We start from the raw sequence: 27540 nt of genomic DNA, 5'->3' as shown, positions 1-27540 counted from the left end.
CGACTGTTATGGGGATGGTGGGGTGGGTGGCGTCAAGGGGCGCCGGAGGGGGGAATTATGGGTTGGGCGCCTTTCGCTCGGCACCCCTTGAAAATATCTAAAATCACAAATCTCGAGTGCCATGCCTGCAAGTTGGACACACACACACACGCAAACAAACAAAAAAACGCACAGCATATCTATATGGGCGGTAAAATGCTTTGAAGCCTTAACTTTACGGCTAACTTGGTCCGAAATAAAATGCGAGCTTAATTCTATGCGAATTGTGTGACGATGACTGGCGATAAGGCTGACTTGAGAGGATGGGATGCATTGTCGCGTAAGTTGTGGAGAATCGAAGTTAGTCGCAATTTGTTACGGACCTTTCAGATCGATAACAAGTTAGCCGGAAGGATAAGGCATTTTACTGTACAGTAATGTAAATTAATGGGTTCTCAGTGGCTCACTATTTTTGTGTAATCAAAGCTGGGACCAGTTTCCTTTCTAATCAAATTTTATGCGCCAATGATTAGCGGCGCGAGTATTACGGGAAAGAAACGATACGTTGATTGTAGGCACGTAAGATTTCTATGTAGAGAAAACTCGTTTCAGTTTTGATTCCAAAAACGAATATACAGTAAGTCACTGCAAACCTAGCAACGAAGGTTACTGTATCTACAGGTATACCTTAGATGCATACCAGATATAACCGAGAGTGTTAGATAAGTTGTATACTATAAGTTTCTTCCTAGCTCAATGCGCTATACATTTATATGAGTATGCGGTATTCCACGTCAATTCGACTACGGTCTGACCCTCACCCTCTTGGATTTAGTCCGCGATTTTTTATATCCTTGTTTCGACTCTAAAAATCATTTCCATATTTTTCAGATTTTTCCTTCCTCCTTTTGGCGCCCCCAGAGCTCCTTGAATGATGATATTTTGGCAGTGATTGCGATATTTTTGACAACTATTTAATAAAATTACCTCCATTCTGAGGCTAAAACTAAAAACATATCTACCTTTGAAGTGGGCAGGAAAAACAGTAATTCTTTAAAAATGTTTTAACTGATAAATAATTCTTATTAAAGATATTTGGATGTTTCTTTTTTTAATATTCGGGGTTCGATATAAATCCCGTAATACAACAATAATTTGGAAATTTTTATTTAAATTCAAAATTGAAAAATGAAAGTGACTAGTTGTAAACCAAATGATTTTGAATAAAAAAAAAATTTTCAAGTTCAATTGAAACTTACAGATTGATGTTACGTTAGGCAAGATACATCGAGCCCTGAAAATTCAAAGAAAAAATCAGAATGACAAAAAAAAAATACATTAATTAATTAAAATATTTATGAAAAATCATGGTTTTGCTTGTTGATTTTTGACTTATGCCCCAGAAATGATATAATTTTTTTTTTCAATTTTCAAAAATATCGCAATCACTGTCAAAATATCATAACTTAAGGGGCACTGGAAGCACCGAGGGAATAGGAAAAACCTAAAAAAAATGTGAAACGATTCTTAGAACTGGAACAACAATATAAAAAGTCGGATGCCAAATCCAAGAGTGTGAGGGCTAGATCCTATTCGAATTTACGTGGAATACCCCATACATATCCGTGTGTACGATTCTATGTATCGTACAGTATTGTACAGTCACGCAGGGGCCGGATTTTTTTTACAGGTCTTTTTTCTTCTCCTTAGACTTCGTACATCTACATCTATAAGTCGTGTAACTGTGAACCTACTCTCGTTTTTCCACTCGATATCAACAAGTGTTAACGCACCCCACACTTTTTGTACTACATTATTGTACATGTACGGTACTGCTGCACACCCCATGAAAGGATTTTCTAAGAGGATGTGGCCATGGTATTAGTTACGTTACGATTAACGCAGAGTTAGAGATCATTAACAAGAAAACGAAATTCCACCTTCATTATATACAATATTTATAGTTATAATTATATCACGTCATGCTCGCTATTGTCCTTTCGTAAGAAAAATTAATATGAAAATAATTTTTAGCACGTTATAATTTTGCGAATGAGCTTTTTTTATGATCGAGAAATCGGGTAAGAGCAGCACAGCTAATTCGTACTCGCCTAGTTGTCTGATTAAAGACTGTTAATAAATGTTGATTAGCAGTAGATTAGTTATATCAGAGAAAGTTATATTATGTAAACTCTTGAGATTTCAACTCTTTCAAAGCTATGCTGCAAGGCTGCAAAATAAAGATTTTTCCTTCAACGTTTCTGTAAGTTAAGAGCATTAGCTTCAAGCTCGTAAAATATAAAGAGAAACATACATTTATGTACATAGTTGAAAAGGGTTGATCACCCTTTCACGTCCGTGATTTATTATACGTATAATTATTCAGTCATGAACGTTGGGATAATCGTTATTAGCGCGAATATGCTCGGGGCTGTGAGTTGTGCATCAAAGTTCCTTGATAACTCTGTATACCCTTTTGTATATACCTATACAACTTTATACACGTATGTATAATACGATTATAATTTGACCCGCGGTGAAATCCGACCGCGATTTTTAACACGCCGTATAATAATATAACGATCAGACATATATATGACGATGACGACGACGACGACGACGACGACAATGATGATGATGATGGTGACAAGTATTTCAGGTTATAAATGATCGTTTCGTGCAGGCAGGTTCCCAATTTGAAAATATCACCGTGTATAATGATCAAGTTAATATAACGTTATAATATAACCAGAAAATAAGAAGAAGATGTGGAAAAAATCGTTTTATATAATCGATTCTTGTCCCCTGAAGCTGCGCGCTTCCATAATTGTGATGAAGTACTTTACTCAAGCGACGCGAAAACCCTCGAGAATATTACTGAAACTAATATTGAGAGTGCAGAACACTATCGAATATTTGCTTATATACGTACACAATAAACCCCACGACCTTATAACGGACGGGCATATCTGTAACGAGCAGGCAGCGTTTGTAAAGCGAGACTTTTTATTTTCGATTATGAGTGTAATACAAAGCGAGGAGGAGGATGATTTCTCATCTTCTAAAGCTCTTCAACATATACCTATACCTATGCCTATAAATATATATATATATATATATATACGTGTGTATACAATCTGGTAACGGATTTTAATTAGTACACCGTTGTTATACTGATTCCGTAGGAAGCACTTGACGTTTAATCAATTATTATTATTATTATTATTATTATTATTATTATGATTATTGCTGTTGTTGTTGTTGTTGTTATTATTACTATTATTACTACATATCATCGGTATTACTATGATTATTGTTGAGAGGCGTGAGACTATCGTAAGGCAGAGAGCAATTATTCACCTGCGGCTCTTGCGTAATTGGAATGCCATTTGCGAAGGTCCTGCCAACGCTAATGAGTTTCCTGTTTTCAAATCTGACGGGTCAATGCGCGTTATTAATATATACGTGTAACACCGATGAACTCTGACCCCGTCAAGCGTTTTCTACCCTCTGCAACTGGCACTGCAGCGCACCGCGAAAAATTTCTGTTACCGATTACTACGCGGTCATTAACAGGTGTTTTAATTTTTTTCATTATTTTCAACGCAACGGAAAAATACTGTTCTCCGGTAAAATGAAAATAAATGTGTTTTAACTGTGGCGAGAAAACTTGGTACACGTTACTTATTTTGTTTGATTAAAATTGCCACTCGTACTATATTTTCTTGTAACAATGTATTGCGATAATTCGATGTTTGGGTGTAGGTGTTAATAAATTGAGGTCAGGGTCTTGTTAAAATTGAAAAAAAAAAAAAATGTAGCCAACCGAAGAAACGGATTTAAAATTTTTAGTATTGCCAACTGTAACCACACTAAATAATTTGTTGTACCACATTTCTCTGTGATTTCGAAAATTTTTAAACCATTCTATCGCGTAAAGATAGTCGTATTGCTGCAGTTTTCTTGGTAACTATAAATAATGAAATTTTTTCTCAGTGCGTCCAACTGACGTAACGAAGATGCGACGCGTAGGCAGATTCGTGTCAACATCCCTCTGAAGCGATATCGGAGAAAAGATATTATTCCTACCATCCTTGAACTGCACTTAACGTCAAACCAATTGAGTGCGCCTCGCTCTGCGATGCTGCAATCCAACGCCCCGGAGCTCTGGGAATTCTCAACCTCTGACCTTACGTAACTGAAATTGCCCTACACCCTAGAACCGTATAACTACTGTTAACGGTATTGGAAATAAATAGTGTCGCGTAAAAGAAAAAGGCAAAAAGTGATCAAAGCTTGTTAGAAATCAATACAACTTACCGCGATAAAATTACAGCGTTTCGACGAAATCGCTTCGATCGTTTGTTACGTACTGTCCGCCCACATCGAATTTTCATTAGCCAACAAAAGTTTATGACAAATATAAAAAAATGCTTCTTCTTTCGCGGTACAAAAAAAAAAAGAAAGAAACAAAAAACAAAACAAACAGCAGCTTATATGTTCGTTCATATTATATTCTCCCCGTTTATCGTTAGTCTCATGCAAATGATGAACACGGCTTCAACAACTCTCAACTCGTTGTTATTATTATTGTTGTTGTTGTTGTTGTTGTTGTTATAATTACACCGTTTTATCACGAAGTTGTACAAAGGTTTAATTATATTTGAACATAATGAAACACGGTAATTTCTGTTTTTATTCTTTCGTTATTAACATACTATGAATTTTCCGCGAAACTCGATTACATACCATGTTATTTTTGAAAATTACACATCACAGCTCGTTCGGTCCCGCGATTTATTCGCATTCTCGACATTTTTCCACACCCTTGTATGTGTGCGCGTGTGTGTGCATAACGTAGTTCGCGTCTTTCCGAGTGCATGGCAGTAGCTTATCTTACACGAGACGCAAAGAATGGAAACGCAACAAGTGCGAGAGAACCTCTTATATTATGGACTCTACGGTCTGCCATCAACAATACATCAGTGAGCTTAACACCTCAACCTCTGAGCTTTCGTTTCCCGCGGACTGAACATCGACAATATATTAGTCCTATTTTGTTTGCAGACCTGGGGGTCTCGCTTCTTTTTCGCGGACGGTGATCCCGAGATTTTTGCCGAGAGTTTCCACCTACAATAGAAACTCCGCACACGGTAGGTACGTGAAAATACTCGAAACGGGTGTCGTAATGGGTCAGACTCGGGCCCATTGTTAGAGAAAATCACGCGACCGCTAAACGCGAATGGGGCGGGATTTGAGACAGAAAAAAAAATAAATAAACGGTGCGCGTCCGAGCTTTCTTTGTAAACTGGAACACTTTTTCTTCCCTTGATCTCTCTTCTGGCTTCTATTATTCATATTATATTGTGATATTTAACGTATTCCGGTGCTTTCCGGGAAAAGCTCAAGGTGCAATTTTTTCAGGAATAAACTTTTGTCTTCCAGACCGTAATATAACTTACAATTTGTCATCAATTTTTTTTTACTAAATTTCCTACGCTGATGGCTTGAAAAAAAAATGGAATTAAGGAAAATATCGTTGGGCTCAAATCCTACACTGTATATTTTTCGAAAAGTAAATATTATATAAATCGTAGAAAAATTCGTATAAAGACTACTCCTGATACTTATACAGGGAATAAATATATTCAGAATGAAATTGTACAAGAATTAGTTTCTTTCGCCAGAAATAATATTCAGTCGAAATACCTACGACATATAAAACTTCGAAACTGTACTTGCAAACAATTTGTACATATTTTTAACCAGCTATTTGTTCTGTCATTTACCGTTACTTCGGTTAATTTGAAAAAAAAAAGGTAAAACAGAATCAACAGTGTTTCAGAAATATTTTTTGAGCATCTTTACAAACGGCGAAGTTCAAAAATGTGAAAACAATAACAACGGTATACTCAGCGAGTTCCAAAAGAACGGATTGCTGAGAAAATATTCGATAAAAAAGTGGAAAAAGTTGACCCAGACGGCCAAGAACGCGGATTTCTGAGACTTCTCTCATCTGACCACACCCAGTGTCTATTATTGACGATCTGAAACTTGGCTGGTACATTTTAGCTAAAGATAAGGACGACGAGAAGATAGTTCTAATTCCTCGATCTAACGATATGCAGTATCTTTGGGAAAAAAAGAAATTCTACAATTCGCGACGTCATAGATTTTCGCAAGTCCACGATACGAAAAAAAAAGAAAGAAAAGTTCAAGCTACTCAGTCGCAGGATCAGAATTCTTCCGCCTTCAAGGATAAACTCCGTCGCGCAGAATTCGTTGCAGCTCTTCGTCCAAAGTATTTTACTAAAAGCATAATGTTTTCACCGATTGAAGTACCGCTTAAATCTAGCGAGAATTCTCGAAAGCGAAAGTTGTCGTAAGTTGTCTTTAAGGAGGGGGCTGAATAAATAAACCAAAAGTTCACCAAAGTATCCCGGAAGCTTGGAACTTTTCGAATAAAGTTATACCTGCTTTCAGATTCGGAGTTATTCGCATCACACTATTTGTATGATAAACAAATTTTTTTTTCTTTTCTCTCTGCTTCTTCGATATCATCTCCTGCAGCGATTCTCCACTTGCAGACGTAGGAAGAGGAACTCGAGCGTGAAATCTGAGCTCTAAATTTTCATGCATACATGCATAGAGAGAGAGAGAGAGAGAGCGTAATTCGATAAACCTCTGCCGTGAGAAGATGATCCTCAACCCTGTATTGGGATGTACATACAAAAGCAGACACTAAACTAAAACATAATAACCACTCTCGGCAAAGTTTCGATTTCATCTGATTAAACTCAAATCGTATAACTATCACGAGTTTGGAATCATCTCCTGCAATATAAGTTCTTTTCTCCATTGAGTCGATTGTTGGTAGGAGAAAAAAAAATTATACAATTTGCCGATCTGTCTACAGTGAGAAAAATTGTTATTACAGTTATTAGAAAATTCTAGTGGAATTGATAAATAACGTTAAGATAACAGTTTAAACACTGTTTGAATTTAAAGAAAATTGTTTTTTTTTTAACGTGATTTATATTTTTTGATTATGGTATAAGAGAATGGAAATATAGTTGAAGATTATGAACGATAACCGCATTAAGAAACCACTTATTTTAGGACAGGTAATATTATAAGTTGTGGAACACCGATCATGCGACAGGAGAAGAAAACCTTCAACAGAGTGAATTTTTCAAATGCGTTACCAAAACAACCACAAAGTACAAATTCTTCGAATCATTGAACAATAATTGTGCGCCAAGTTTATCAATATGACGGATGGAAGAAAATAAAAAATAACAGATTTTACTAAAGTCTTCGGGAAAAGAAGGAGACAGAGATTTTTGGTAAAAAAAATATCCATCTCAACTACATTTTTACGTTGCTCCGCACACAGTGGTTTTCACTGTTTCCAGAGTAAACTCTGTATTTAACGAAGTACATTGCGACAAAAAACGTGACGCGTCCGTCTTTTCCCGCAGTTTTTATCAAAGTCTGCCCTTTCACACTCTCCGTGATAATTTTCTCTCCCTTTGCATCGGATTTTCATCCCGAACCGAAGTACGTTCAAATTACAACGACAAGTTTCGGGTAAACTTTACGGAAGGTGGAAGGTTATCAAAAGCTGCAGGGTTATACCTCGGAGCTTGCAGTGGAAATTGTGCTGTCAGCGCTGTCAGTCGTCCCGACGGAGCAGAGGGGCGATCGAGCCCTGGCCCTTTGGGTGCTCCGGGCCCTGAATTTAGCGATTCCGGTCGCGACTCCGATTTTAGTTACGACGCTCGTCGGGTTCGTCTTCTCGTTGACGGCCCCGGGTCCGCCCCCAGCCACGTCCCCGTCCCCGCCGCCGCATGCCAGCTTCAGCACATCCCCGAATACTTCTGACAATTTGTCGGGCACTTTGACGAGTTCGTCTAGTACCAGCGTTAACGCCTAGCCCTCGTCCGCTTTTCTACTTTACCGCTTTTCGATCTTCTCAAACGTCGCTTCTTCTTCCTCCTCCTCCTCCTCCTCTGCCTCCTCCTCTTCTTCTTCTTCTTCTTTAGTTCTTAAAATTAATCGGAAATCACGCGCGCACATGTATTATAGGTGTAAATTGAATAATTGGGATATTTATCTCGTATCTACGATTGATTAAAACCTTGATGTCTTTAATATTTTATTTATCTTAGTTCAACTATACATTTTACAGCTCATGTTTGAGTACATATACAACGTTTATGATTGTTATACAAGTGATTGTCCGGCTTTGTTATTCGGTTTAAAAACATAGGCTGATCGAACGTTATTGTCGGTTTTTTGTTGTTGTTGTTTTTCTTTTTTCTTTTTTACTATCACTCGCCGAAAATACGTTTACCGTAAATGCATCGTTGATTATCGTTTATTATTTTATTTGTTTCATCGATACTTCTTAAAATAGGATTCGAGATTTCATTTACACACACGGTTGTTAATCCTCCGTGTAAACCTTTCAATAAATAACATATTTCGCGCGATTCGCGTTATTCCACATTTAATTTATACATCTCCGCGTTTATAAGAAGGCATCTTCGGGTTATTATCCGATTTGATTGTTACACGTGTCGCAAACGATATTACACGTAATATCGTACACCTACAATAAACTCGGTAATCGCAGGTGAATTACAGATTACAATATATATATATATCGATGATAATTAGGCAGATATAAGATGAATCACGGTGATGGTTAAAAGACCGCCGCGCCGGTGGTGGTAATTCGTAAAACAGCGTCGTTAAAGTCCTTCGCAGTAATCGGGATGCATTATGTAATCGAGACGATCGTTTGACGGACGGGAAGTATATCTCTAAGGTACCTCTTACCGATTACTTATTTTTTTACCATTCAAAACTTCTTCGGACTCCCGATTCCCACCGTTTCCCCAACTATCCCCTGCACTCTGCGTGTTTACGGTCGGTTGTAACGCACAACGTTCGAGGCGTCGCGACGCTCTGTCTGACGGTTCGGGGTTGCGCGTCGAGTCCCGACTACCGTCGCAGATCCTTCCATCCTTCCCAATCGCGCCGGTACCGGCCGACGCGAATATACATATATAATATATGCCCATGTACGCGTGCCTGCAAGCACACACGCGCAATGTACGTACGTAAGTAAATACACACATGTGTAAACCTGCGCAAGTAGTTGCGAGGGTGTATTTACACGCTCGATGCATTAGCATGCGTTTTGGTACGTTGTTGTAATTCAGTCTGCAGATTTTCTTGCGTGTGAATTTCTCGACCCATGCACACTTGATTAAATACCCTACGATTTCACCGTCTGGAAGAAGTTTTGTATTTTCAAAATCGATTTATCAATATAACACACTTTCGGATTCGATAAATTTTTGTGATTAAAATATGTGTGATTTTATTTTTTGCCATTTTGCAAGTTGTACTTTGTTTCCTAAAAGTTATAGAATTTTTGCGGTTAGTTTATCACAGATTGTCTACAGTCGTGTCAGAACCGTGTGTCGTCTGGAAAAACAACTAATTGTCAATGGATTTTCAACACAAGGCAAAAAAAGTGAAAAAAAAGATCGTTATTAATTCACGCAAAGTCCACGGGGAAAAAAGCTTCTGCGATTCCGATGTATAATTATTACATCTATTATACGTAAGAATTATCATTTTGCATTACGTATAATTGCATGCGAGTGAGTTTTCCCCTCCGTGAAAACCTTAAGACATATTCGGCAATTCTTTCCGCTCAGACCATAATTCGAAAAACTCACTGTCATGTATATTGAAAAACAAGGAGACGCATTTTAACTTCAACGATCCTGTATATGATCGGTACGCTTTATTATATGCTCTGTATAAATGTGTATGTATGTGATACGTAAGGGTATACATTTTATGGGGCCATGGCGGCAAGGGAAAAGCGCGAGGGAAAATGGAGAGAAGTAAAATAGGCGCTGCGTGCGCCGCAACAGGTTACCGAAACATAGCGTATTCTCTCTCTCTCTCTCTCTCTCAGCGGTATTGTATACCTCGCGTACATACGTACGTACATATATACGTGCCTGGATGAAGGATCTGTTCGCTCAGTTATGTACGTACACATACATACATACATACATACATACATACATACATACATATATATATATATATATATATATATATATATATATATATATATATATATATATATATATATATATATATATATATATATATATATATATATACATGTGTGTATATATATAGTATAGGTAATATTTCACACCGTCTAGTATAAGGCGGATTATGCAATGCGTCACGGAATCCGGATTAATATATTATTCCAGGGGTTGATTTGCCCCCGAAAACAATACGGATGTATGTACATTATGTATGATGGAATATAGCGTGAGTTTTCTAAAAAAATAAAAAAAAAAAAAAAGAAAGAAAGAAACACCCGACACAAATAAATAAATCGTAGTTTATAGGCAAATGTATTATTTTTATATCTTCAACCCTTATCTACACGGTGACGGAGGTTTGAGAAGTGACAGGGTATTCTTTCGAGTCAATTTTTATTCCCGTTATATTCAGCGTGTAGAAACGAAGCGCGTTTATTCGTGTTTATTATCATATACGCGGTTTTCGAAATAAATTTTCACGTATCTCCGGTGTGCCAATTCTCACGATGTATGATAATCTGTATAATACGGAGTATGAAACGAGAATAAAAAACACAACCAAAAAAAAAAAAAGCAGATTCTGTTAGAAAAAGAAAAATGCATGAGTAAACGGGTAATCTGAATATCCCGATTGGTAATCACTTGAGGTGAGAATCGATACTCCGTATTAATTTTATGACGAGATAGTTATATATGTAGATTGAAGTAGAAGAAAATAGAAGTGTAATTGAAGAAGATCAAGTTATCTTATTCGCAAGTCAGGAAGTACGCTTTTAAAATACAAAAATAAAAACTCCTGAACTTGTGAACAAAAAAAAAAGAAACCTTGGATATCGCTGCTCTGTTTAAAATCGCTTCGAACTGGTTGGTAATCTGGTGGTTTTGTTCAATTACAATCTAAGATTGCCATTATCAGAAGTATCTATAACAATTTAAACTTTCGTTCTTCATTTCAGTATTTTTTATGTTCGCTTTTTTTAAAGATATCTTCGCATCCTACGGGTGTAATAATTTTGAGAGTACAAAATGTAAGAATGTCTCACAATGAATTGAATAAAAATGTTAAATTTTCGGCCAACCAACCCCTTAATACATCACATACTTGAAACACCTATAAATCGCTTGACGTTTTTTCTGCAAGACGGTACTAAAAAATTCTAAAAGAAAAACAACAAGTGATTTTTTAAACCCACGTCTTCGATTACCGATTATCATTTACGACAATTACTTTCACCTTGTGAGAATACAATATTTGAACAAAGTCCAAGGCACTCATTTTCGGATTTCATCATCAAGCCAGCAATAATTCCCATCGGCACGCAGATCCATCGATACAGCAGTCTAGAATAGCCTATACAATTATTCTACCGTAAAAAACACGTCGTATTTTAAGCTATTGTAGGCGTACAATATAAACCGTATCGACTCGGACGCATTTTACAATTTTCACAATAAAAACAACCGGCAGAGGCAGCTCTCCTCTCCATATTGTCTTGAGGTCTTTTTCTCGTTTCGTTGCGTATTCCAATTTTTACTTTTCATCCGGGTTTTTGCACGGCCGTGAGAACCAACGCCTGCGGCAATAACAGCGGCAGAAAACGATAGGTAGGTATAACGTTTTATAAAAGCACCGAGCTTGATAGAATCCGAATCCGGTCGTATCGTTGGTCAAGGTCGTTCGAAGCGCGTCCCTTCCGACGATAAGGATATCGATTTTACGCTTTGTTTACCATGTGTGCGTGTAAATAAGTACGTACACAACGCGTTACATGCGTGTACGATACACGGCTTTCAAATCTTTCCGTCAATCGTGTAATTGATTTCAAGAAATTTTTAACCCCGCAGCAAAGAGGGCCGGGAGTATATGTAGTTGTATTTACACAGGCGTAAAGCTCGCCCGGCCGTAATCTCGAGGAATCGGGTTTTAAGGATCACTCAAAATTAAATGCGGAAGCGATCGAGCGATAGTGATTAACGAGACCGCCCAGGTTCGCAATATCATACGTGGATATTCACCGTGTGCCCAGGATTTGTCAATTTATCCGCTGAACTGTGCGAATGTGTACAATTATTATTATTATTATTATTATTACCATATATTTTTACATTTTTCATCCTATTTTTACACCGCAGGTTTGTTTCTCACTTTTCTCTTTTTCCCACGCGAGGCAAGACTTTGTTTCTCCTCCTTGAGCACAGCTCGGATTTTCCTTAGCGTCTGTACGATAAGGGACTTTGCTCTTCACCCGGCGAGCTAATAAACCAGCTTTCAACTTTGACGTCACACGTGAAGAGTTCGCAAGATCGACGTTCTATACAAGGTATAGAATATAAGAGACTGGAAGAATAAAATTAATGACGAGAATTGAAAAAGGCTGTAAGTGCAATTTTTTGCAAATAAATTCCATAGACAAGTAACTATGCAGTAATATAAGTCAGAGTTTATCTCTGTTTTTGAGAATTTTTGGTTGCAAGCACTTGCAGCTTTTTTAATCCCCCTCTTCAATTTTATAACAAATTGGCAAAATGCAATTTCACGGGATCAATCAATCAATGCGTTCCGATTCGAATACTTAATCATAGATGATACTTTTTTTATAGTCTAAAACTTTTAACGCGGAATGAAAATAGGATCATAATTAAATCGGTATAAATATTCCAGGGTTCTCGAATTTTTCGTACCACGTATTATGCGGGATGATAAAAATCTCGAAAAACGCGTTCTTCTTTAAGTCCCTGAGGATCTCCCTTGAAAGGGATTTCACATTTGGAAGGATTAGACTTTTTTTTACACAAAAAACACATTAGGCCATAATTTTTTCCCCGACAGAAGGAAGTGCAAAGAATTCGCAGACAAAGCTTCAATTCCCAAACGTGATAGAATTGTTCAACGTGTTTCTCACAAACGGTAAGTCCTAAAAGTTTAAAAGATGAAGGATTTTCAAATCGTAATTTAAATTGTAATGTCTCCAAATTGCGATAAGGAAAAAATTTTGATCCAAAAAAGCTGGCCAAAAGTTTATGAATCAAGTAAACCTGCATCTTACGCACAATTCGTGTGAGAGAAAATATAACAGGCATCTGTCATCGGCGTTGAGGAGAATGCGTAGAAAAGTCTGAAGCTCTTCAGTTGCAAATTTCTATATTATTCCATAGCAAAAATGAAAAATGCAAAAATTATTCACCCACGTAAAATAAAGAGTCATATAAGCCGCAGTCCGTCGTAAAAAATTCACACCGAACTTATAATATTTTTCAACGTGCCATTTATACTTCGGCATTTGTTAGGTATAATACATAATATAAAGCTTGAAAGTTTCCGCTGAAATAAAACGAGCGCAGAAAAAAGGAAAAATAATAAAAAGATAAACTTGAACAAAAAAAAGAAAAAAAAAAAAAAGGAGAAACTAGACTACCTGTGCATAATATATTTTCGTTACCCGTCCCACCGTTTCACCCCTGTGGCTACTATATTTATAGTACGCCGTTAAAGTTACAGGGATGCCTGAGAAATTCGCTGCATGAATGAAGAAAGCTGCGTTTTTATCTACCCAAGCCTCCGCTGTTTCACGTATTAAATAATGCGTGTGCGACGTGGATGTTTCTTCTATCTCGATATTTATAGTAACAAAGATTGAAATTAATAACAGAAGTACACTCTGTGACGTAAGCGAGAATAAAAAAGCTCACGATCCTTTTACCCCGAATTCAAGCGAGGCTCACAATTGTATCATTCTGGAAATTTATTGCACGGTTTATTGTTAATATCGAATCGAGTCGTTGCATCCTGTAATTTTTCAACATCCGCGATGGTTGTAATTGACCAAATTGACCAATGCAATGAACATACGTACATGTGTAGATGTTTGATCGTGAACTATGTTATATGCCTGTGTTGAATGCTAAATTTTGGCCGGATTATTAGCGATGAAATTGGGTTATTTTGTTCGCTCTTGTTTCTCTAATTGAAGGCTGCGTTGTACAACGCAAAACCTGCCCGGCTCTACAGTTGCATTGGAAGTTCCAATTTAATTACTTGAAATCGATATTATCTAATTTTTGTTACCGACGAAGAAGATTATTACAAATGTCACTCCCGAGTATATTAACGAAAATTTTCTTCAATCGTGCATAAAATTCAACGCGTATAACAGTATAGTTTATCACTGAATAAAAGCGTAAAAACTTCGGCAAAAGCAGGAAGCAAATTAATTACAAGTTTAGAAAAATTTGTTCCCCTTTGTTACTAGTCCCTATTTTGTTCGTGTAGTGCGTGCAGGAGGCCTCGCATAACTCAATATTATACCACGATTTAATTAAGTGCTAAGTTAAGAAATTTTACCTACGTGCAGGTAAATTTAACGTACAGTATACATATATATATGCACAACGCCCCCCCGGACATAGAAATTTATTATAGTTTTAACAAATTTAGCGTAGATCTTATCGCGGGCCGCCAACAGATTTATGATTACAGGTAATGAAATGCAAAGTCACGATCCTCTCGATGCATACGCTAGGTGTATACCTATATGTGTATACAGTTTAGAGAGGACGTATAGAACGAGCTTTCCTATACCGGTATAGATCAATACGCCTCTTCGATATCCGACGCGATTCTGCGTATCTACCGGATGTATTCCATATCACACTCCTTACACACGTGTCCATTATACCAATTTAATTGTGCAGATCCGATGCGCCATTCCTGCATCATAATATAATATCAAGTGGAATGCGATTTTGAATTATACTCTTCTCGCCCCGTTGGAAGAAAATTTCTTTCACAACGATCGGTGTGGATCGTATTTTTCGTCGGGAATGTTTTCTCGACGTATATCAACGAGGGAAGAAAACATTGTGAGATTGAGTAAAAGGAAGAATTGAAACTCGCGAAAAGTAATTGAGAAAAAAATAAAGAAACGAAAAGATGTAAGGTAAGCAAAAATATTTACAAACTCGTCATGTTCAATCTGTTCTTTACAATTTATCGAATTTTGTTCAAATTTGGAATTAATATTTTTAAAACAACAAGAAAATAACGAGAAAGTGACGACAAATTTGAAACGATATTTACCCGGGGGAACGAAACGCTATTTTCATAATATCATGGCGCGTAGCATTTTCCGATTACGTTACTCTGCGAGACGTCTGATATTGAATTTCGCATTTCGATATCTCCAGCGATGGAGAGGAATATGAGGTGTATATATATATACATATAAGATTCTGTTATCGCCGAGAATAATTAAGGAACGCATCTTACACTCAGCGTTATCATTTCATCGTTTGAATTCTGGCTGATTGAATCGTCCTTGTCTTTTCATCGGAAATTAATCTAGGCGGAATTCTGACGTTTCGTTAATTATTCACAAAGCTCGCAAGATAATACACCTGCCTTCGTAGGAGTTATTCCTTGACTCACCGAGTTCCTTTAAACACATCGCCGATACAAAACGTCGCGTCACCTCTCCGGAGGTCTTGCAGAGAGCTTTCAATATTCATCGTATTTTTATGTTACACACAAATATATACGTGTACACGTGCGTATATAATAAAGCTTTTCACCACAAGCACACCGAGCTGGCTGCTCATAAGATTCCAGATTCCGAAAATGTGAAAAATAAACGATTTTTATACCACTGCTGAAACAGCTTTCGAAGTAAACAACAAAAAGAAAAAAACTATTTGTATACGGTATAACGTAGTTTGAAATTTGTTTTCTCATGAAAAAAACCAATCTCAGGCAAAGTTTTGCAAACGCGACGATAGATTCTGTGTATAAAGAAAAACAGTCTTGCGCGGGAAAAAAAGAAATGGATAATATGTCGATAAAATTCTACTCCCCAGGTTTTAATCCTGGGTTATTTACTCACCGGATATCAATTTCGTTTATCGCAAGCAATTAATTTCAAGTAAAAACAATACAGTACGTGAGAGGAAATGAATGTAACGTTTTCGTCAAGTGTCTCGTCAATATTCACCGTTTTCCACGTAATTCGTCGATTTTCATCAAGCGTGAGTAATTGAGTATACATTAGAAATCGTCTCAGAGAGTAAAAATTTCAGCCGAAAGGTCGTTGGACTGGCGTAAATGACAGGAAAGAAATGAATCGGGGCAAAAATGTTGAATAGCCGCATAATAAAACAGGCGCAGTATCGAAGTGTCGTAATTCCGAAAATCTGGTGCATAGAATTTCGAAACGTAGAATAGCAAAATCTGCAAGGCCCAACCAAACTCAGAATCGTCAGAATCGTGCCATCCCATTTTATCCCCATCTAATCTGATCTAAGAACACATAATTCAAACTTAACTATATCTATTTATCGTTGGTCTGTAAATTATACACCTACACAATTGCAACGCAAAATCAGTTCCTTCGGTTCACTCTACTCTTTTAGTTAACGTCATCGACAGCTCGAAAGCACCCGCGTCTATATGTATTTATGTATGTATGTACGCGTATGTATGCACGTATACACCCTTGAAATTAATAGACATGTACGTATTACTTTCAGGACGGTCCAGTCAAGTCCCGTTGGGTCTCTGTGAGGGCATCACAGCCCTCTGTATGCCCTCGGTATTGACGTGTAGACTTATAATAACATTTAAGAAGAGATGATAGCCCTTATTCGACGGCGAGTGCTCCATCGATTGCTGATACGGAAAGCGGGTGGGTCTCGCTTCCTCTGATGTCCGTATAATTCCAACACACGCGCAGGCAAACCCGATTCAGCGAACCGCCGGACTACGACGTTTTTGTCGCTTCAATTGGTCTGCTTTTTCGTCCGTTATTTTTTTTCATTTTTCTCATTCTTCATTTCCCACAGACTGTACGGATTTTTCCGTTTCACTGGCGAGAAAAATGATAGGAAAAGGAAAGAAGAAGAAGGAGGAGGAGAAAGAGGAGGATGAGAAGAAGAAAAGTACGAGTGACAATTCGACTTTGGAATACATAATATATCATACATTACGGAAAATGCGAAAGGATTGCAATGTTTCGGAAAAATACTAATCTTTTGTACTGAGGCGATACTTGGTTTCTCCTTATTAGTTGGATTTTGAAACTCGGACAGTTGAAACGAGACTGACTTCTTATTTTAGAAACTCATGAAAACCGATCAGCAGTTTTGCCGAAAATTCACGTGCAAATCAGTAATCAATCGAGTAAGTTTGCCGCTCTAATTTTCCTCGGATTCGTTGAAAATTTTCGCACCCATTGACTCTCGAACAACCGATCGCATAAGAGCATCTTACGCGCAGTTTGTTGATTTTTTTTTCTTTTATTTCCAATTAGACGTCATCTCAAACGGAATTTTCTATCGATTTCTGCTATAATTGGAGGAAGAAACAAAAAAAAAATCACAATATTCGCGTATAAAGGAAATGTTTAAGGCCGAGTAAAAAATTCTGTACAAAAGCACAAATGTAATCGAAATACGATACTATGCTGGTATATAATTTATCAATATAAACGAAGTTGATTGCTCAAGTTCTGCAGGGTGGAGGTTGAGAAAGCGATCAATAAAATGATGGGCGCCTTCTCTACTCGTGCGTGCACCTTTTTGGGATATATATATACATATATATATATGTATATGTATATATATACACACACGGTATATGTGTATAGGTATATAAATATATATATATATATATATATATATATATATATACCTATACACATATACCGTGTGTGTATATATATACATATATATGTACGTACGATATGCCGCGGAATGAAATTTCCCCCTGAGCTTTCATGGCGTTTCTTGGCACAACGCTGTGCAGCAGCAATTGCAGCGGGGTTCGATTCCGTGAAAAGAGAACTTATCGCGCGACTGTTTTGGGAATAAGCTGGTTGCATTTGTCGAAAGCTTGAAAGAGAAAGCATCACGATTCTAAAAGAAAATATAGTACAGCAGAAAGCGAATCTGTGAAAAATGGCCGACTTCAGGTTGAATTCTCTTCGCACCCATATATCTGTACTCTATTATATCCGAGAATTGTCAAACGTTGGTACATCGCGTTATTTTCGTAAGAGAATAACCATTCGAGACTAAATAAGATCCATATCAACCCTCGGCCGAATATTCCCACGGATACGAGCTGAAGTTAATATGTTGCACCTACTGCCAAGCGAATTTTCCCGGACTTACCGACCTGAAAGCTCGCAAGCTTCACCCCGGCGGTAACTTATCGACACCATATCGGCTAGTCGACGAAAGCTCGGCAATCCCGCGTTATCGGCGATCGAGATATTAGCGCCAAAAGATGATTCACGTTTTCGGCGACGTTCCTCGGGAGCTTTTTGTTTCCAGCTTGCGTCAAACGCCTCGAATTCACTGTGAGGTTATCCGCCAAGATGACGTACCCATTGTACTCAAAGTTCACCGCGTTTATTGCGTTTTACCTCGATAAATTCGAATAGTAACTAATTTACGGTTGGTAATAAAAGCTGTCATTACATCGTTGATAACCATGGTAAGAATAACGACGTTGTTGGAAGATGGCTGAAATTACTCGCAAGATGCGAAGACCCACGACTCAATTTATTTCGGCACTGCGACGTGCTCCTCGTTTTCCAATTACTAACCCTCGATCTACATTTCAATCAAAGTCAAACTGTTGCTTGAATGCTCAATATGTCTTTGCAGAAATCTGTGAATATCTCAGTCTGAATATCACGTCATACATATATATGTATACATGTAATATAATAAATATGTATAATATGTATAATATATATATATATTAGGATGCTTCGTTTGAGACGACTATTTTTTTTTTCACTCCATAGACGAAATATCACTCTAAACATACAAAAAAAAATTCCCACCAAAGCCTAGCTCTTAATTTTAATTTTAAGTACTCGCTAAATGAATTTGAAATTATCCCATTTAATTAACACGTAGAAATAATTTTTTTTTTTGTCAATTATCTATAGCATCGCGAGTTTTCATACTGTTTAATTGACCGTGGCCGGAAGTTTTAGAGGGATCCATATACAATGTACACGGAAGAATTGAAAGCTTTGAGTTCGATTCCCCGATGCCTCACTTTTTTTTTTTTTGCATTGATTAATCACAATAAATAGCTAGATTGGAAAAATCTTATCGAGAATATTAAAATAATTAAATGTTAATGTAAATAATATAAAAAGATGGTCAATAAAACAGTTGGAGGACAAACCTATGTTCTCTGGTTGAGAGTAGCAGTAATTGGCGAAGACTTCAGAATGGTCGGGCAGACATTTGAAGATTAAGATACATTACAATTACGTCTATTTTATTACATTTATAACAATTTGGGTATAAAAATTGTCAAATATGAGGATAAAATAGTGATATTTATAGTTTTCTTATGATTATTTAATTTTATATTGGAAACTATCAGTTCTACAGTTTCAGCTGATTAAGCTTTTTTGTAGGAAATTAAATTTTCTACAAACAAGGTCCTTCACAATTTTGCTGTAAAGTTAGTAGTTTAGGAGAAAAATGAAAAAACCATAATTTTTTAGCAAAAATCACCTTTACAATTTTTTACTGGCGAGATACTTCATACATTCTAAATAAACTGTAGAAACTTTTAAAGAGGAGAGATCCCTCTAAAACTTCCGGCCATGGTCAATTAAATAGTATGAAAACTCGCGATGCTATAGATAATTGACAAAAAAAAAAAAAAAAATTATTTTTACGTGTTAATTAAATGGGAAAATTTCAAATTCATTTAGCGAGTACTTAGAATTAAAATTAAGAGCTAGCTTTTGGTGGGAATTTTTTTTATATGTTCAGAGTGATATTTCGTCTACGGAGTGAAAAAAAAAATAGTCGTCTCAAACGAAGCACCCTAATATATATTGTAACGTATTAAATACGTATATAGGTATACAGAAAGAGATGCCTCGAATTCTTTCTCGAATTTTAGCGAAATTCGCCGGGTGTTTATATTTAAAATTGCAGAACGAAGAAACATCGATTGAAAATGTACTAAGAATAATGTGTAGAAAATATGTGCACTATGAAAAATCTCATTTGTTACGATAACTAGAAAAATTCAGTAAAACAGGTATCATTAAAAAAACTGTTCGAATATTGTTGGTATTACGAAAAACGACGTTCGCCTAACCATTTTGCCCTATTGTCGATCTTTTTTTGGTAATTGCAACGCAAAATCAGTTTGTGAGGTTTACTCTACTTTTTTAGTTAAACAAGGCTTTAACGTCGATTTATCGTTGCACAAGCGTTAAATTTTCTCAACAGTTGCAAGAAAATATAGCAACAGTGATCGTAATGAGAAAGAATAGTAACGGATACTAGACTTTCCGGTAACGGCTAGAAAACTAATTATCATTTTCTACCTAGAACTATATTTTTCGATTGCGGTAAAAAATGAAAATAGTCGAGGACTGAGCGGCAAACCGTGACTAAAAATTTCTCTCAGAATAGATTCACGCACAGTATCTTTCACCGGCATTTCATCTCTGTGTAATTTCGCCACCGCGGTGTCCTTACTCCACCTCTATACCTACACGACAATTACGAAAGTGCATCAGACGCGGAAAACCAGACGAGTTTACTCACCCCCGTTTGGACCGCGTAAAAGCTCTGCTGAGGCTTCCTCCAGCAGTTGAGGACGGTGGAACCTCCGGTGGAATTCTGACCTCGATTCTTGGTCGTCGACGGAGGGTCAGGCCATCGGTCCAACGAGCTCCAGGACTTCCCCTTCCGTTTAACGGCGTAATACCTGTAGACGACTATCGTCATCGCTACGACCAGGGCCAATCCGGTCCCAGCCGCCGCCCCCAGCACCGCTGAGGACACCATCTGCAACCCTAAGCCCGGGCCCGTCAGATCTGCGGGGCAAAAGTCGGGAGAGAAATTTTAGAATGGATATATTTCCGAAGAGAAATTATTTTACGGCTTGTATTCTATGTACGTACGGATAGAGCAGGTGTTTAATTGGGTGTGATTTCGGCGTAATTCGAGAGGTCAATCAACCAGTGATTGGCAGAATTGTTTGCGGACAGTTACAAATTACAAACCAAATATACAATTTTTCGTTGAGGCGACAGGAGAATTGATCGTTTGTGTAATTTTTTAATCGGAGGTAGACGTAGTGTGAATTACACTTGTATTTTGTAATCGAAATAAAATGGAATGCGAATGATATTTGAATTTTTGATTCAGTGATTGAATACGTTGAAGAATTTTAGTCGAGTAAAAATATTCATAATTACACTCGAAACTCGCGATTGATCGGAATAAAAATGACGATTACTTGCAAGAATTGTAAACTAAACTGAAATTATCTGTAACAACAAATGTAATTCGTATTTTGTTCAGTTCTAAATAAAAATGGCAAATGTAATTCATGTCGATCTAATTACAAAACACAAGTACAATTTGTATTCCATACAATTTTCAATAACAAAATAGAAATATAATCTGTACTTTTTACTCCCCCGTGATTGCAAAATACAAAATGTAATTTTTAATTAAAACGCAATAGATTAGATACTCTAATTCCTTTTCCAACGCTCTGAAAAACAATTAAATTGAAATTAAATTACCGTTAAAATTCAGCAACGTGCTGTGATTTTTATTTCATTTTGTATTTTTTTTTTTTTTTTTATCGTGGTGTCAAGTTGGTACATTTTAACGACTCTGGCCTGAGTTTTGAAAAGAGGACGCGTCAAAATCCCTCACAGGTGAAATCTGAGAAAGTAATCTGCAGTCGAATGGTTCTCAAATAATAATTAACTAGCTTTAAAACTAGTTTCGTTCGGGGTCGGATGCCTAGTACAGCTGATTTTTGGGCTCGTCTGGATAAAGCCGTACTGTCATCAATTTAGCGTACATTCGTAGAACGTTAAAACATAACTCACTACCTGATAATTCTGCCCGTATGTATTGTAATATACTGTCACAAAGGGTGAAATCACCCGTTTTACCTCCATTTCAACCGATCTAGTAGTCATAACAATCACGGATAAAAGACATGTAAGACTTCATATGTCGTAAAATGAATAAGGTTGCTGCGTCAACCGATAGTATTGTAAAAACAGCCTTGTTTCGGACGTTAAACTGAAAATACTTACTTGCCATTAAAGCATTTTCTCAATATTTAATTTCCGCCTTTGATTGCTTCTCTAATTAAGCTCACGAACGCGAATTATTTCGTGACGTTCGCCAAAACGTTGAAATACATACACAATAATTTACACAGCGAATCACGACGTCCAGTCCATAACGTTGTTGGTAGATATTGAATGTACAGCAACAATTTCAACAAAACGTAACTACGATGCGCCAGTCCTGGAGGTCGAATTCCACAAGGTAAAGGACCTGGACAGTCAAAACTACGGAGCGCGAGTCCTGGAGGTCGAGATCCACCAGGTAGAGGACCTGGAGTGTAGGAATCACGAGAAATTACTCGCGAACGTCAAAAATCACCAGGTCAAGGACCTGGCTAGCCAGAACTACGGAACTCTTGTCCTGAAGGTCGAGATCCACCAGTGGAGGACCTGGATAGCCAGAACTACGGAAAATTAGTCCTGAAGGACAAAAGTCACCAGGTCAAGGATCTGGAGCGCTTGTCCGGGAAGTCGAGTTTCACCAGGTAATGGTCCTGGAGCGCAGAAACTACGGAGCGCTTGACCTGGAGGTCAAGTTTCACCAGTTAGCGGATTCCGAGCGCAGGATCCAGGAGGTTGAGAACCCGGTACTCGAAATTTGCGGAGCGCGATTCTCATCCGTCCGCTCTACTGCGCGTTTGTTTCCAGACTGAAGAATTCGGCTAGCTGATTTTCGATTACTATAGATCGATGACGTCAAGAGAAAAAAACTTTTGGGTGACGTCACTTTCTGAACATCCGAACATCCGAAATTTCGTTTCGAACTTTAATGCTATGTATGATATATGATGTTGGGTATCTATTTTTACCGCAAATCATGGTTCGAGCAGGCAATTGAGCAGCTAATTAGCGACGATGATCTCATCGCGTAACCATATAGCATTCGAATAGCACTTGGAACAACACATCTGTAAACGCAGGATCAGAACTAAAATTTAATCCGAACGACGGCGTGATTATCCCAAGTCATTGATACTTATTCACTCTGATAACGGCTCTAATCATAAGCGAACAATGCCCTGTTTTTCATTTTGAAATATGTCCGCGGCATTGTTAATCAAACCGCAACTTCAGACAGTCTGCAAGACTCTTGGCGACTCCAAGAACCGAGTGTGAAGTAACAAATCCCTATCGAATGCTTCCTACGACGAAGTTCCTTTTTCAAAGACGATTTACTTTCATAGTTAAACGCCGCCATCCGTCGCACGATTAAATTTCAAATCCTCCAGAGATTACGACCGCTGAATAAAACGGTGCGTTGGCGTCGGTTGAATTATATACCGCAGGGATAATTTATATTTCAAAATCGAATCAAGAGTATCAGGTGCGGTTTTCGTCAATCCGAAGTAATTCGTATTGACTTTCGATTCAAATTACCAGACGGATCGTTGTACCTGAACCGCGTATCTAATTGCAAATTTATTGATTAGAATTTGCGAAATTTCATCAAGAATTCTTACCCGTTTCTCAGCGAGTAAGAACTTCAATTACCTTACTTCTAAGGGTCGTGTAGTGTCGCGTTACATAATGCGTGATCGGTTGTAGAAATAATTCGGTTATTATTACCGTAAGGAAAAATTCACGCCTGTAACTAGTTAACGTCGCGTTCTTTAAGGTAGCCGTGATCTCATTACGACGAAGAAAGTTTCGCATCCGCGACGGCGTGATATTTCAGACTTGCGATAAAAACATTCCTGCAACAGCGACTCCTTTCCAGCAAAGATTTCGCAAAAATGCGAGGCTTTCTTTTTTCTCTTTATATCCGACTTCCCTAACTTCAAGAAAACTGGACTTGAAGTTGTCGCTCGATTTATTCTGCGTTACGTACGTACGTCGAAGCGAAATAAGGGCGAAGAATAAATGTGAGAACCTTTGGGAAAACGAATATAGCATAATTCGTGCAATATTAACATTGTGCCAATTCTAGAGTTTGTATACCTTAGAATCGTCGATTAGTTGGGTCGGAAGTTTTCGTCGTCGCGGAGAGTGGGAAAATATTTGGGGTCGTGTCTTTGACGGAGAATCTTATTTCCTCGGGGAAAATCCTCGACCATTCCGTATTTCTGTCGTATAAATACAACCGGCGACTTCGTATAAAATGATAAAAACGTTTTAGGCTACCCGCATTCATTCTCCTTTTCACTTTACTTTCTTCTCCTTCTTCCTATTCGTACGTGTGGCTTTTATTCGCTAGACCAATTTCCTTTTTCTTTTTGCCTTCTCCGATCGATGCTCGCGTAACGCGGAGCGACAAAAAATCTTACGAAAAGCCACAAACGACGTCCGGATTCAATTTCCATCTATACTCCTATAAATCCGAAATTCTCCCGAGATATATCCTCCGGCCATAAATCCTAGTCATCTACTACGCTTGTCTATGCATGCAGGGGACATTTTCTTCACCCTTGGGCGGTCATAACGATAACACAATAATGATAGATATTGGCGGTTGCCCGGAGACACAGGCTACGTCACCACTATGGTGGAGATACAAGCTCTGGTTCTAAACTCTGTAACTGCTTTATCAGTTGCCATGCTCTTGTCGGCAGAATCCGTATTATAGGTATCGTCACAGGTGTGCAAACGATACCACCGGTTAAATTTTCTCTAAATGTAAACATTCGTTTATTTTTGCAAAGCAATTTCGTCTAATCTGCTAATCTGTTAAACCGTCAATATATCAATTATATAAAACTTATAGATCGGTATTAGAGTTAAATATTTCGTTAAAGGAAGTTGTTTTTTATCAATTTCTTCAACGATTCTAGGCTTGAGAATATCTGACGTTGGAACGTTCACTTTATAAATAAATATATCACTCTGTAGAATCTGAGGATGGGAAATTTGCGATATTACGTGTAGTTCCTCGGGAGTTTCAAGCGCTTAAAGTGTAAACTGTAAAGTCGATAATTAATTTATGCAGTATGCGTGTTACTTCAAAGCTCAATTTCAGCTTGGGGGGAAGAAATCTGGTACCCGTGAAGTTTGCCGAGTAAAAATGATACCGCAAAAGTGGCACTGAAAAATATTCCACGGCAAATAACGAATGACCGGATGCGCATGACGGAAGTTTGAAAAAAGAGAGCCGCAAAATTTTCCTGGTCATTTTTTGTCCGATTCCTGTCGGCGAAGCTTAAGATACGCGGCATGTGGAACGTGCGGCTAATAAATTCGCCGAGGTTGGATCTCGGCTTAGCCGTACCCTGAAGTGTCCTACAGAGAGCGGAATGAATCTCTGTCTGAGAAGAAAAACGGAAGAACGGTAAATCTCTGCAGAGCTGTTGCTGGTTATGCCAGCAAGTGGCTTTTCGCCTCGTGAAGCGGATCCGGACGGGAAAAAAACTTTGAAACGAGACTCGAGACCGAGTTTTGGTCTTTTTGAGACCCAGTCGAAAAGAGAAGTATGATAAACAGGCTGTAAGACTTTTCAACAGCTTGACTTTTGGGATTGCTTTTAATTACTCAAAGTTTGAGGTTCGACTTGCTGCGGGAAGCCATTCGGATCTTCGCTTAAGTCCGTCTTATTCGACACCTCTGCTAGACTCGAGATAAATATTCTTGTTTTATAAGTTACGGAAATCTCTTTGAAGAAAGAAAATTTGATAAGAACTGGAATCGTAAACGAAAGCTTACGTACCCGTGTGTCATTTCAAGTTGTTTTGAAACTTTGGTTGAATCTAGTAGATTCGTCAGAATTCAAAATACTATTTCCTACAAAGTCGCTGTAACAATTCTTCTTTTCGTTCTCAGTGGTCAATTTAATGCTGCTAATAATTGGTCAAAACGATTATAGGTGAAATGGTGTAAAATTTAATATTTAACGATGCTACCACGACAAGGAAAAAAAGAAACTGTCCCAGTGAATTTGTATAAAACAGTTTTTTCAATGATATGAGTCAACGTAAAATGAAATCGAACGAATATACTAAATTTTTAAGAATTTTTAAACGATTTTAAATGAAGCTTCGATGTGATCTAAGCTTTTTCAGCATAATTCCAATCATTTTCATTCACGCATTTTTGAAAAGGCCTTCGTTTCTGACTTATACAGAAATTCGATAATCGATAATCAATACATGCAGTGATCTCGTAATAAGATTAATAGGGTATCGATGTATGGCTGACCAACCTTCAGATAAACTTTATAATAATAAGAAAGTGCGGAACTTGTCAAAGCTAATATATAGACTATTATAGACGATAGCGAAGAAATCTAGGTTCAAGTTTCACAGAACATCCGTTATCGATCGCGATGAACTCTCTGAAAACAGAGAGACAGACAGAAAGAGAGAGAAGTTATTCTCTTCAGTAAATCTCGTAATTCGATGAGAGTATTAGTTGTTTTTGTTTTTTGCGTCTTTTCGCGGAGATGGTGGAAAACGAAGTAATTAGTTCCGGCGAAATCTCGCGAAGAAGATGAAAGTTCAGAGCTAATGTTGCAACACGGAATGAATATCTGTGCGCGTGGGTGTGTGTAGAGAGATCGCGTTATGTCCAATTTTGCGGTGAAATATCTTTTTCCCAATCAAAACGGTATATGAAGTCGCGTGTTTGATCATCTTCTTATTCTAAGGCCTCTCTTTCATCTGCAGTTCGTGAGATTCTCGAGGATGAGACGAAAAAGACGATAGAAGAAGAAATAAATAAAAATTGTTATGTTTTGAATGTTTGATTACAAGGATTGACATGAAAAGGAAAATGAGATACTCAAACTCTCCGGCTAGTCGATAACGATTTGTCTTCGAATCAGCTACTGCTCTGAAAAAAAATTTGACCTTTATACTTATTTCGTGGACGGATTGAAAGAAAAAATATAAAAAGGATCACCTAAGACGGTAGAGTCCGACTGGCATCGGATCTATGGAAAAGTTTTTTGTATAATACGTGCAGGTATACGATACGATTACAGGGGGAAAAAAAGTGTAATATTAAAGTTACGGGTGAGTCTCACGGATAAAGGTAATCCGGGAATTCATGAATATTCTTACCCACGGTTTCTGATAACAAGAAATGGTAAAGAATATTGAAGAACGAAATCTTGGTAGCCAGCTAAATATTCGTCCAAGGATTCAAATGAAAAGAAATAACAGACCGAGTAATTTTTCAATTATCAACTTCCAACATCCAGTTATAAAGAAAACCCTCTGGCTCGATACTCGATTCGCACATAATGACGATGAGACGGGATTAAGTAAGCCGTAACACGATTTACGATATTCTCGGGTTACTACGGACAAAGTAAGTTAACCGATACCGGATATTCTTGCGAGAATTTT

At 37.6% G+C, this 27540-nt stretch overlaps 1 protein-coding gene across 4 annotated transcripts in view; it reads right to left on the bottom strand.

The window, feature by feature from the left end:
• Positions 1–27540, bottom strand: part of LOC107224466 (synaptotagmin-5) — a 61503-nt gene that overhangs the window by 13724 nt on the left and 20239 nt on the right. For 2 of the 4 annotated variants that reach the window (XM_015664528.2, XM_046744136.1), the window contains exon 3: positions 20712–20983. In XM_015664528.2, coding sequence (XP_015520014.1) covers positions 20712–20954 — 243 coding nt within the window. In that variant the 5' untranslated portion in view covers positions 20955–20983. Of the gene's footprint in view, positions 1–20711; positions 20984–22228; positions 22615–27540 lie in introns of those variants that run through there. The other 2 variants (XM_046744135.1, XM_046744137.1) reach the window with 2 other exon arrangements.

This window comes from Neodiprion lecontei, chromosome 6 (assembly GCF_021901455.1).
Source record: "Neodiprion lecontei isolate iyNeoLeco1 chromosome 6, iyNeoLeco1.1, whole genome shotgun sequence".
Classification (NCBI taxonomy): Eukaryota; Metazoa; Arthropoda; class Insecta; order Hymenoptera; family Diprionidae; genus Neodiprion; species Neodiprion lecontei.
The sequence above is the reverse complement of the archived record's forward strand: the minus strand, read 5'-3'. Positions and strand labels throughout refer to the sequence as shown.